This window comes from Saccopteryx bilineata, chromosome 1 (genome assembly GCF_036850765.1).
Source record: "Saccopteryx bilineata isolate mSacBil1 chromosome 1, mSacBil1_pri_phased_curated, whole genome shotgun sequence".
NCBI lineage: Eukaryota > Metazoa > Chordata > Mammalia > Chiroptera > Emballonuridae > Saccopteryx > Saccopteryx bilineata.
The window spans coordinates 79,966,746-79,979,053 of NC_089490.1; the positions used below are offsets into that span (position 1 = coordinate 79,966,746).

The window sequence follows — 12,308 nt, forward strand, 5'->3', positions numbered from 1 at the left end:
CTTGTGTTTTGCCTTAGGAAAGGTGTCTTGGGTCTCTTCATGGCCTATGGGTCCAGCAGGAGGCCAGCTGTATGTGATGCATTCCCTTCAGAACTTGGCCCTGAGGCCAAGCCAGTGGACAGTCTTGGAAATGCACCAGAGCTGTTATTTAAAATGACAATGACAGCATGACTTTCATTGTGGGGATGTGGTTGAGCTGGGGGTGCTCTCACAGTTCTTTGGTTATTTTGTAAAACATGATTTGCATTCGTTAAAAAGTTTGGTCTTGCCTGACCAGGCGGTGGCGCAGTGGATAGAGCGTCGGACTGGGATGCAGAGGACTCAGGTTTGAGACCCCGAGGTCGCCACTTGAGTGCGGGCTCATTTGGTTTGAGCAAAAGCTCACCAGCTTGAACCCAAGGTCGCTGGCTCCAGCAAGGGGTTACTCGGTCTGCTGAAGGCCCGGGGTCAAGGCACATATGAGAAAGCAATCGATGAACAACTAAGGTGTTGCAACGCGCAATGAAAAACTAATGATTGATGCTTCTCATCTCTCTCTCTGTTCCTGTCTGTCTGTCCCTGTCTATTCCTCTCTCTGACTCACTCTCTGTCTGTGTTAAAAAAAAAAAAAGTTTGGTCTTAAAATTCCTTGATTTTTGTCTTGACATTTTTTTGTCCTGACTTTTTGATTGTGGTGTACAATGAAGAATGCCTTCTTGTTGCATTTTGTGTTTTTGTTTTCTTTTTAGCTTAGATTGAACTTAGCTTTATCTTTCAGTGTCTCTATAAAGCAGTGAGGAGTTGCCCTTTGTTTCAGCAGGAGAGTGATAACTGGGTACACAGGAGCTTCCTGGTAACCTGAAGGGATTGTTAAATGATCCTCCTTTGCCCTGTTTTAAGAATCCTTTGCGTTTTATAGCCCCCAAAAAGATAAAGTCTCTCAGTAACACTGTCATTTCCAGTTTCCATGATGAAAACTTATTAATGTACTGCTTTAAAGCTAAACTCTGAGTTTTTCTGTGTTTTAGATTAAATAGGATTGCGAATCAGGTGGCCATTCAGCGGAAGAAGCAGTTTGTTGAGAGAGCCCACAGCTACTGGCTACTCAAAAGGCTGTCTAGGAATGGCGCTCCCCTGCTGAGACGACTCCAGTCCAGCCTGCAGTCCCAAAGAAGCACGCAGCAGGTACGTGCCCTTGCACATCTCTTGGTGTCTTTTGTCCTCCCGACACGCCGAGTAGACATAGTGGCCCTAGAAGCCAGCACCTGCTTCAGGCTGATGTGTGGCCAGCCTCATGGGCTCCAGGCCTCCCGTTTGCAAGCCCCAGTCTGGTTTGGTTCAGTCCTAGAAGCAAATGAGGACCTACACGTGCCCCGGGCTTGCTAGGCTGTGGGTTGTGCAGGTGACTCTCATCTGTGTTTGTCCCCTGATGTTCCTGCATTTGGCTTCTCCCCTTACTCTGTACATGTTGCCTGTTGGGGATACCAGGGGAAGGGGAAGCTGTGACCATGTGACCATGTGGGGCCTGGTCCTGGGATGGGGTGCAGCAGTATATGAGGCCCTGAAGCCCATGGGCATGGGTCAGAGATGGGCTGGGCATTTGTGTTCTGGAAATGTACAAGGAGTAGTGCTTTATTTTAACTTTTAAAATTTTTTTCTAATTTTTTATTTGTTGATTATAGAGAGAGGAAGGGGCAGGAGAGAGACAGAAACGTCGATCTGCTTCTGTGTGTGCCCCAACCAGGAATTGAACCCACAACCTTTGCTCATTGAGAAGATGGTTAACCAACCAAACAATCTGGCCAAGGCAAAGAGTGCTTTATTTTAGAGGCCCTTCTCTGCAGGCTGGTTTAGTGTTGGCTGCAGAGGGGAGGACGAAAGGCAAGAACCAAGATGAGTGAGAGGGAACAGGGATTTTGCCTTTTCTTTTTTTTTAGTATGACAGGGACAATAGGGATCAGACAGATAGAGAGAGGGATGAGAAGCATCAATTCTTCACTGCGGCACCTTAGTTGTTCACTGATTGTTTTCTCATATATGTGCCTTGATGGGAGGGGGGCGCTATAGCAGAGTGAGTGACCCCTTGCTCAAGCCTGTGACCTTGGGTTCAAAAGCCAGCAACCATGGGGTCATGTCTGTGATCCCACGCTCAAGCCAGAGACCCTGTGCTTAAACTGGTGAGCCCGCGCTCAAGCCAGTGACCTTGGGGTTTTGAACCTGGGTCCTCCATGTTCCAGTCTAACACTCCACTGCACCACCACCTGGTCAGGTGGGATTTTGCTTTATAAAAGAACAAAACCAGTGCTTACTTCAGCAGCACATGTGCTGAAATTGGAACGCTGCAGAGATTAACGTAGCACGGTCCCTGCATAAGCATGACAGGAATCATGAAACATTCCTTTAAAAACAGCAAACAAGCTCTTACATTTTAGTACTTAATTTTAGCATATTTTCTTTTTAGGTGTTTACTCTGATAGACACGAGTGAAGGAAAAGGGGATGAAACCTGGGGATAGCAGGAGATGGTGGACTTTGTATCAGCAGAGCCAGCGGCAGTGTGGATGAGGGAGAAGCACAGTGAGAACATGTGTGGTTTATTAAAAGTAACACTGTCATTTCCAGTTTCTGTGATGAAAACTTGTTAATGCACTGTTTTAAAGCTAAACTCTGAGTTTGATATTATAAAGCAGTTCTGAAAATAAGGATTTAGGAAGTCAGAAATTGGAAATAAAAATTCTCATCTGCCCATTGCCTCCATTTTTGGCTGGTGTTGTTCAGTCACTCTGTGCTGTAAAGAGTGGCCGGCCTTGTAGGGAAGAGCTATGTCTGTGGTTGGCCTCTGGGTTTGGCTATCTCCTTGGTCAGTGGTCGGCAAACTGTGGCTTGCGAGCCACATGTGGCTCTTTGGCCCCTTGAGCATGGCTCTTCTACAAAATACCATGTGCGGGCTGTACCTTGATAAGGAATCTACCTACCTCTATAGTTTAAGTTTAAAAAATTTGGTTCTCAAAAGAAATTTCCATCTTTGTACTGTTGATATTTGGGTCTGTTGACTAATGAGTTTGCCAACCACTGTCCTTGGTATAGAGGCTGGGAAAACTCAATGGAGAGCAGAGTCTGGTAAGATGTTCCTTTCTGCCCCTTCTCTGCCCTCTGACAAGTTAATGTTAGATCCCGTGCGGCTGCAGCACCACCATTGTCCAAATGGCTCTGCTTCTCTGTCCTTTCTACTTGACTTGCCAGGTGGCTGAACAAGGCCAAGGGGATGCTATCAGACACAGCGGGATGTGGTGCTCTCTGGGCGGGCAGGGACGGGGCTCTTGACCCACCAGGTTGCTGGTCTGGGGGGCTTCTCTGATGGGCAGTAACCCTGACTGTTGACCAAACTGCTCACGTCACTCCCTCTATTGTGTTCTATTGTTGGGCATCACTCCTGGTGGGGCTGTTCTGGTTTTAAAGTTAGTCCCACTGAGCAAGAACCCCATCCCTCCACAATGTTACCACCCCTCCACTGGGCCTGCACAGAGGAGAGGCCAAGATGGATGTTTTTGGTTGTTGAGCAAATCAACACCGTTTCATCTTGTCATATCTTGAGATGTCACTTTTCACCTCTGTACTGTCCCTTTGTCCTTAGTCACAGTGAGCCCGGGCTGAGTGTTTCCCTTTCCACCTCCTTGTCGCTGGCCTGGACGTTAGTGTCATTCTTAGTGAATCCCTTGTCTCAACTTTTTGTAATTCTGTGGTGACAAATAGATAATTTAATTATTAACACATTTGAATGTTCAGTTTTTTTATTTTTATTTTTTATTTTTTATTTTTTTATTTTTTATTTTTTCTGAAGCTGGAAATGGGGAGAGACAGACTCCCGCATGCGCCCGACCGGGATCCACCCAGCACGCCCACCAGGGGCGACGCTCTGCCCACCAGGGGCGATGCTCTGCCCCTCCATGGTGTCGCTCTGCTGCGACCAGAGCCACTCTAGCGCCTGGGGCAGAGGCCAAGGAGCCATCCCCAGCGCCTGGGCCATTCTTGCTCCAGTGGAGCCTCGGCTGCAGGAGGGGAAGAGAGAGACAGAGAGGAAGAAGGGGGGGTGGAGAAGCAAATAGGCGCCTCTCCTATGTGCCCTGGCTGGGAATTGAACCCGGGTCCCCCGCACGCCAGGCCGACGCTCTACCGCTGAGCCAACCGGGCAGGGCCGAATGCTCAGTTTTTTTGAAGAGTTTCTTTTTAAATATTGGTTTTAGAGAGAGAGATACAGGAACATCAGTCTCTTGTATGTGTCCTGACTGGGGATCAAACTGGCAACCTCTGTGCTTTAGGATGATTGTCTAACCATCTGAGCTATCTGGCTTGGGCAAATGCTTAGTTTCTTAAAATTTGGATTTTAATGTCTCTTTTAATACTTTTTGAAAACCAAAGAGAAACTGTAAAGATTCTGGGCCTTTATGAGATGGGATGTGCCCTCTGACCTTCATTGAGGCTTGAGGGTTGTACTTCTTGGACCCCGCTGCCCTTCTGAGGGTGTGGTGGTTAGACTTTTTTCTCTCAGTGGTCCAGGGCTGTGTGTGGGTTTCCTGGTGGCCACAGTACCGTCTGAGACCTTTCCCACTAAATGTATAAGCACACATGGTCTCAGGTAGTGATGAGGGACAGTGTGTGGTGAGGTCAGGCCTCTGTGCAGACCAGCATTGCCTGCCTTGTCTTAGGACTGCAAGGATTGTTGGAGTGGGGGCACTGGGTTCAGGCTCCATCTCACTGAAGGTAGCTCCCTCAACCCAAGCTCTTGTCTGCTTTGGGTGCACATGTAGATAAAGCCTGGCTTTGTGAGCATCCTGACATGCTGCTGGCCTGCCGAGTGGTCAGCTGCTCGTTCCATCTGGTGCTGGAATTGCTGAGTGCTTTGGACACATTCTTTGTTTTTCTTCGTGTCTGCTGCAGGCTCCAGGGGCTGTGCACATGTGCATCCTGCACTCTCTGAGTTGGGTCTGGACCTCTGGAGTGCACCCCCAACCTTTGCGTTGAACCTTGGATGTTACGTTTGTTAGCAATGCCTGCTTAGCTGACGTGCTGTGGGTTTATCCTTCCACTTTGTGAATGGAGTTTGTGTTCCGGTCAGGGCTGTGCCGGGACCCATGCCCTTGGGACTACCAGCTGGAGCTGGCATGTCACTGGGATGTGCTGACTGAAAGGTGGAGCGGGAGGTTGAGACCTGAGCCTGTAAGACCTCCATGTGAGAGGAGGGGCTCCTCTACAGGTAGATGAGGCATTGCAGGGATTGGGATGCTGAGGCAGGATGATGCAGGGAAATGGGACAAGTGGAGGATGCGGACCCAAGTTCTCATCTGTCATAGAGCCATGGATGAACCATGTGGTTTGTACACATGGGCCTGCTGAGTACGTCAAGCCAGGGCAGTACACAACTTTGAGCTTGTGTGGTCTTTTTTGGGGGAGTTGTTGGACTAGGTTTGAGGGTGGGAAAGTTGAAGGAGGAAGGGCTGAGAGGGAGGGAGGGAGCTAGGAGGCCTGTGCACGCAAGAGGCTGTGGGAACAAGAGGTTGTGGGAACACGTGGTTCTGTCTCAGGAGGTATTGCTTGACACATTGGTGTGAAATCAGTTATCTTAGATTTTGCCTCCTGCCACCCAAGGTAAATTTGTAAGGACAGGAAGACAGAAACAGAAATGTTGGCTTCATTTCAGAAAGGTTGGGGGAAAAGGCATAGATTTGAGTCTGTCCCACTCGACCTGGTTGGTGTTAAGGCCCTGCAGTGCACCTTGACTTTCCAGGTCTGGTGGGATGTTACCGATAAGGCTGCAGAGTGGTCACTTAGGCCTGTGTAGGCTGTTGCTTAGACACAGGTCGGCCCTTTATGGGAAGGGTGGGAGGTGGCTGGTGGAAGGGCTGTTCTCAAACTGCTGTAAGGGTTGATTTTTGGGGGGTCTAGAACAGTGGTCTCCAACCTTTTTTGGGCCACGGACTGATTTAATGTCAGAAAATATTTTCATGGACCAGTCTTTAGAGTGAGATGGATAAATGTATCACGTGACCGAGACAGGTGTCAAGAGTGAGTCTTAGACAGATGTAACAGAGGGAATCTGGTCATTTTTAAAAAATAAAACATCGTTCAGACAAATACAAATAAAACGGAAATAATGTTAAGTTATTTATTCTTTCTCTGCAGACCGGTACCAAATGGCCCATGGACCAGTACCAGTCCGCAGCCCGGGGGTTGGGGACCACTGGTCTAGAGTAATAATGTTCCATACTGAATGTTTTAAGTCTTGGTGTGATTTTAATGTTTTTTTGAAACTTTAAAAATAGTAGATATTGGAACTTAATTTAACTCATTTGTTCCATGTTTTTGGATGCCCGTCCTGAGCCAGGCCCTGGAAGAGGTTGGGTGCATTCTTTTTCTCTTGTGCCTGACCTTCTGGGGGGGACAAACAGGACTAGCTGGTCTGAGAGCAGACGAGGCATCTCAGGTTGCTGGGTGCTGCTGGCGCCCCTGCACTGAGAGTTGCGTGCTGCAGGATGGCGTTTCCTCCTCTTAGTCTGTTTGGAGCCTGCTGAACCCTTCTCTGGCCATCACCCTCCTTCAGGTTCAGGCATCAGATTCAGTAGCAGGAGCTGCCCCTTCATGAACCCACTTGAGGGTCTTGGATCTTGCTACTCCTTGGGGTCTTTAACTGTGTCGTAGTTTGGGACTTAGGTGGGTGTGCTGGGCACTCACCCTGTAGAGTTGGCGTGCCCTTTCCACCAGCAGAATGTTTTTTTTTTTTTTTTTTTTTTTAAACAGAGACAGAGTCAGAGAGGGGGATAGATAGGGATACAGGAACAGAGAGAGATGAAAAACATCATCATCAGTTTTTTGTTGCGACATCTTAGTTCATTGATCGCTTTCTTATATGTGCCTTGACCGTGGGCCTTCAGCAGACCAAGTGACACCTTGCTCGAGCCAGTGACCTTACTTAGGTCCAAGCTGGTGAGCTTTGCTCAATCCAGATGAGTCCGCACTCAAGCTGGCGACCTGGGGGTCTCGAACCTGGGTTCTCCGCATCCCAGTTCGACGCTCTGTCCACTGTGCCGCCACCTGGTCAGGCAGCAGAGGGGTTTTGATTTGAGCTGGTCCTGACCGTGGGACTGTCTCCCCGACAATGGGTATCCTTTTTGTTTGTTGAGTAGAAGTTGGCCTGATTTCAAACATGGTCTTCTAAAATTCTCTTTAGATAGCTTTTTGTTGTGAGAAGTAATCACTTTTATTCTGCTTCTGGAGTCTTCTAGGATTGGTTTTATGTGGGAAGTAAAGACCACTCAAGAGCAGGGTCAGAAAACTTGGGCCCTTTGGGCAGGTGAGACCACCATATGCATCTTGGTCTTTCTCCAGCCAGTGTGATGAGCATGTGGGCATACGGGTTCCACATACAGTCACCAGGCCAATGTCTTTTTTTTTTTTGTATTTTTCTGAAGCTGGGAACGGGGAGAGACAGTGAGACAGACTCCCGCATGCGCCTGACGGGGATCCACCCGGCACGCCCACCAGGGCGATGCTCTGCCCACCAGGGGACGGTGCTCTGCCCCTCTGGGGCGTGCTCTGCCGCGACCAGAGCCACTCTAGCGCCTGGGGCAGAGGCCAAGGAGCCATCCCCAGCGCCCGGGCCATCTTTGCTCCAATGGAGCCTTGGCTGCGGAAGGGGAAGAGAGAGACAGAGAGGAAGGAGGGGGTGGGGTGGAGAAGCAAATGGGCGCTTCTCCTATGTGCCCTGGCTGGGAATCGAACCCGGGTCCCCCGCACGCCAGGCCGACGCTCTACCGCTGAGCCAACCGGCCAGGGCCCAGGCCAATGTCTTGGTGCTTGATGTTTCCAGAGTGTATCTTGCAAATGAATGGACAGGATGGCTTTTGGATGCTTTTGGGGGAATTTGATTTTCTAAATCTTCTTTATGAATTAACTGGACTTGTTTATATAGCTGACTTGTTATTGCGGATTCCTGTTTGATGCCTGAGTGTTTCAGAGAACATTCAGTTAACTGGTTGTTCAGTTGGTGGATACTGAGGCCACCTTTTTTGGTCCCCTGCACCCTGGTCCCATGACTAGAGCACCTATACCTGGTTCACTCCCTCCTGTACCTTTGTCTGTGTGTCCGTAATTGCAGCTCTCTTTAGAAAGCAGTGTCCATTCCTCAGGCAGAGTTCTCAGCTCTGCCAGGTGTTCAGACTAGAAGTGAAGTTTTGGGACATCAGGGTAGGGGCCTTTGGATGGGGGGCCCCTTTTGTTTCAGCTCTGTCTGGATAGTGTGGGGCAGAGTCATCCAGAGAAAGAAGAGGGTCTGACAAGTGTATGTTTCAGAAACTTGATGATGAGTGACTGGCCGAGGTTGTAGGTGTATGTGTCCCAGGAGTGGGAAGGACAGCTGTCTTGAGGTGAGACTTTCCCTTAGTCCAGGGAGATGTGCATGTAAAGTTGGAATAGGATTAGGGCATCTTGGGCTGCTGTGATCAGGACCCACAGCGGGCACAGTTTTGAGCATCTTAGCAGAGCATGGTTTTAGGAGGAGCTGAGGGGAGCGCTTTGATAGTTTTCTTTGCTGTCGTGATGGGTCTGTCCTGGGAGTTGTGGTTGCTCCGGGTATGTGGACTTTGTAGTGCTGTGTCGATAGCAGGCAGTAGAAGGTGGGCCCAGAAGTGGAGCTGAGGATGGGCAGCTGCTGTGAGAGTGGACAGTGATCACCTTAGGTGTACATTAGGACCATAGGGCCTGGGCACACCTTGAGGGACAGGAAATTTCTTTGTGAGGAAGTGCATGGAGTTATGTGTGGCTGTGTGGAGCCCGGAGGGGAGGGTGAGGTTGGCAGGAGGCTGGAGTGCTGGGAGCCTGCCTGGAGCTGGGCTAGTGGTTGTTGCATCACTGGGGACATGGAACACATTTGGTTGTCATTTCCTGTGCCAGGATAGTTCTGTTGGGCTGTTGGGGACTTTGACAATGGTCTCTGTAGGACCATTGTGTGCCACTTTGCTGTCTTTTCTGTTGTGGCTGGAGTAGCTCCTGGAGCACCTTGGTTGGAGGTGCATCTGGTGGGCCTTGTGCTGCCTGGGGCTTAGTGCCAGCCACAGCCAGCCCTACCCCCACAACACCCCATCTGCGCTCACTGCCTGTACTTCTGTGACTTTTTAGTATGACATATATTTAGTGCTGGAACATAGACTGGGACAGGCGAATGGCATGTCCAGAGCACTGACCCACGTGTACAGGCTTGGTGTGCAGCAGGACTGCTTGACGCGAGTGTTTTCTGTATCTTGGTTTTTTCCTGGGCTGCTGCCTTACTTATTCTCAGGGTCCAGGAGGTGGGAGCCCTGGCCCCATCCTGAGATCAAGGAGCATGGCTGCTCTCAACACAAGCCCTTCAGCTCTTGGGGTTCTGAAAAGTTCCCTCTCTCTCTGCCTGGTGTGCTCTTCAGGTTGGAGTCTGCACCCTGCTCAGCTCTTCCTCTGCTGCCCTGCGTGCTGGCTGGGGCCTGTGGGGAGGGCTGGGCTCCTGGTGCTGCGTTGGGGCTCAACGCAAAGGCTTCTGAGGCTGACCTTCAGCTTTTTGATTCATTTTCTCAGAGAGAAAACGACGAGGAGATTCAGGCTGCCAAAGAGAAGCTCAAGTACTGGCAGCGGCTGCGGCATGACCTGGAGCGCGCGCGCCTGCTGATTGAGCTCCTGCGCAAGCGTGAGAAGCTCAAACGGGAGCAGGTAAGGCCCAGTGTAGGGCTTGTCAGAGTGTGGCTTCTGGACCTGCAATCCTTGGCCCTGCCCCTCCTCTGAGTCATCCTGGTGCCCTGGATTGCAAGCAACTTTATGGAAGGGTGACACTGACCCCCTGAAGGAGGTCAGGGCCAGTGCAGGGGCAGCGTGGCATCTATTGTGGTATTAGGGATGGCACAGGGCCATGGAAGGCGGGAGCTGAGCTGGCACTTGGTAGGTGTTTTGGGGCGCCATGTGTGATGCACTTTGACCTGGGCTGTGGGGAGTTAGGGTGTAAAGTAGGAATTTGAATTGGCTGTGGACTGTGTGACAGTGCTGAGTACTTCTGCAACAGGAAGGGAAGTTTTCAGAGACAGGAATACCTTGTGAGTGTCAGTGCTGATCACCATTGTTTTCCAGGTGAAGGTGGAGCAGATGGCAATGGAGCTGCGGCTGACCCCGCTCACGGTGCTGCTGCGCTCTGTCCTGGACCAGCTGCAGGACAAGGACCCGGCTCGCATATTTGCCCAGCCAGTGAGCCTGAAGGAGGTGAGTGTGCAAACGGACTGCACCTGCCCTGACCCCTTAGTTAGTGCCCACTAGCCAGGTAGAACGCAGGCGTACTGTGTTCTTATTCTTATCTAACCTCTTATTTCCATTGTGAAAGTGTATTGTTGTAAACTGTTGTAAATGAGAAAAGTTCTTAGAAAGAACCTCTCAGCAGGTGGCAGGGTCTGCCCAGTGGGCGCAGCAGTCGATTATGATTTCATTAAGGGGCCTGAGTTAGCAGGCTCTGTGGGGCTGTGGGGCTTAAGCTCGGTGTATCTCAGTGCTGCCACTTACAGTGTGTGTGTCCTTTGTGTTGTGTGTGCATGCTTGTGTGTTTCAGCGTCTCGTGTGTGTGAGTTAGACTCCTGTGTGTGACGTGTTAGTGACGAACCTTTTTGTTTGTAAGTGCTTGTTTTTTCCCTTTTACAATTAGGTCCCAGACTATTTGGACCACATTAAACAGCCCATGGACTTTTCCACGATGAGGAAGCGGTTAGAAGCTCAAGGGTACAGAAGCCTCCCTGAGTTTGAGGAGGACTTTGACCTCATTGTGGACAACTGTATGAGGTATAACGCCAAGGACACGGTGTTCTATAGAGCCGCGGTGAGGCTGCGTGACCAGGGTGGTGTCGTCCTGAGGCAGGCCCGGCGCCAGGTGGACAGCATCGGATTTGAGGAGGCCTCAGGGGTGCACCTGCTGGAGCGGCCTGCCGCGGTTCCTCGGCGGCCTTTCTCCTGGGAGGATGGTGAGCACCAGGCCCCGGGTGCATGAGTGCATGGAAGAGTGATCCTCCTATAGGCTCTGTGTTTCGACTTGGCCCAGTAGGACTAGGGTGTGAACCACATGTGATTTGAGTTCTCTGTGGCAGCAACCTGTCATGGACTTAGAGCATGGGTGGAGGGGCTGGTCATGTGGCTGAGCAAGGGGTTTTGGCCAAGGGCGATTTAAGGGGTGGTGGGAGTGCTTAAGGTTGTCTTGTCTCAGAAGGCAGCGTGGCATTTGATGACTAATGGGCATATGTTCTTTGACTTCAGTGGACAGGTTGCTGAACCCAGCCAACAGGACCCACATGGTCCTGGAGGAGCAGCTGAGGGAGCTGCTGGACAAACTGGACCTCACGTGCTCCATGAAGTCCAGCGGGTCACGGAGCAAGCGGGCCAAGTTACTAAAAAAGGAAATTGCTCTCATTCGAAATAAACTTAGCCAGCAGCACAGCCAGCCTCCATCCACGGAGTCAGGTATTGGAGGCTTTGAAGAGGAAGGTGCTCAGCTGGGGCAGGAGACTGAGGAGGAAGGTAAGCATAGTGCTGTCTCAGTGTTGGTCTTTCCCGAGGCCTAGGATCACCTGGGTGACACTCCCCCAATCCTGGCATACTGGGCATTTTGTTCCCTTACAGTTGTGCAATTGGTGCTGTGTTTTGCTGCTTAAATAGTAGAGTTTAAGGTGCAGAGTATGACTTTCTGTTTCAATTGGGCCCTGAAAAAATATTTTAAAAGAATGGTTCGGTTCAGGACTGGCACGGCCATCTGGAACAGTTGATGAGTGGAGGTAGCTAAGCAGCAGGAGCGAGGCCATAATATTGCTCTGTGTCTGCATGGGGGGAGAGCCATGTGATACACGTGGGCTTATCAGAGGGCTGCTTTAAAGTGCCTCCTGGCATGCTCCTCTCTGATGTTTGCAAGGGTGGAAAGGTAACTGGGTATCAGTCACTGGGTGGGCAGACAGTGGGGCCAGAGCTGCCTCTGTCATGGCCGCTAGAGCCCACCTGTCTTGGCAGCATTTGTGCATTCACACGCAGAGCGATGGCGGCTTATCGTGCCTACAGTTGTAGTGTGTCTGTGAGCAGCACTGTGCAGCAGGCTTGTGTGTATGGCAGGAAACACACAGTGGAGAGAAAGCCGGCCACCAACAGGAAAAGGGGTACCTGGTGCAGATGGACATTCAGGGTAACTTGTGTCTGAGAGGGAAACTCAGTTGGGAACTTTAGTGGTTTGAACAAGTAGAACTTGCTAGAAACCCCTCTCTTTTTTTACCGCCTTTTCTGATTTTAGAG

The 12,308-nt window shown here is 50.5% G+C and overlaps 1 protein-coding gene and 1 pseudogene across 5 annotated transcripts in view; both read left to right on the plus strand.

Moving 5' to 3' along the window:
• BRD1 (bromodomain containing 1) overlaps positions 1–12,308 on the plus strand; it is a 51,252-nt gene that overhangs the window by 15,795 nt on the left and 23,149 nt on the right. For all 5 annotated transcript variants that reach the window (XR_010728928.1, XM_066254975.1, XM_066254983.1 and 2 more), the window contains exons 3-7: positions 1,008–1,164; positions 9,582–9,713; positions 10,125–10,253; positions 10,687–10,999; positions 11,289–11,549. Coding sequence is in view for 4 of the 5 variants with exons in the window: in XM_066254975.1 (XP_066111072.1) it covers positions 1,008–1,164; positions 9,582–9,713; positions 10,125–10,253; positions 10,687–10,999; positions 11,289–11,549 (992 nt within the window). In the remaining variant the exon portion in view is untranslated. The remainder of the gene's footprint in view (positions 1–1,007; positions 1,165–9,581; positions 9,714–10,124; positions 10,254–10,686; positions 11,000–11,288; positions 11,550–12,308) is intronic.
• LOC136321113 (U6 spliceosomal RNA) lies at positions 2,281–2,381 on the plus strand (annotated as a pseudogene).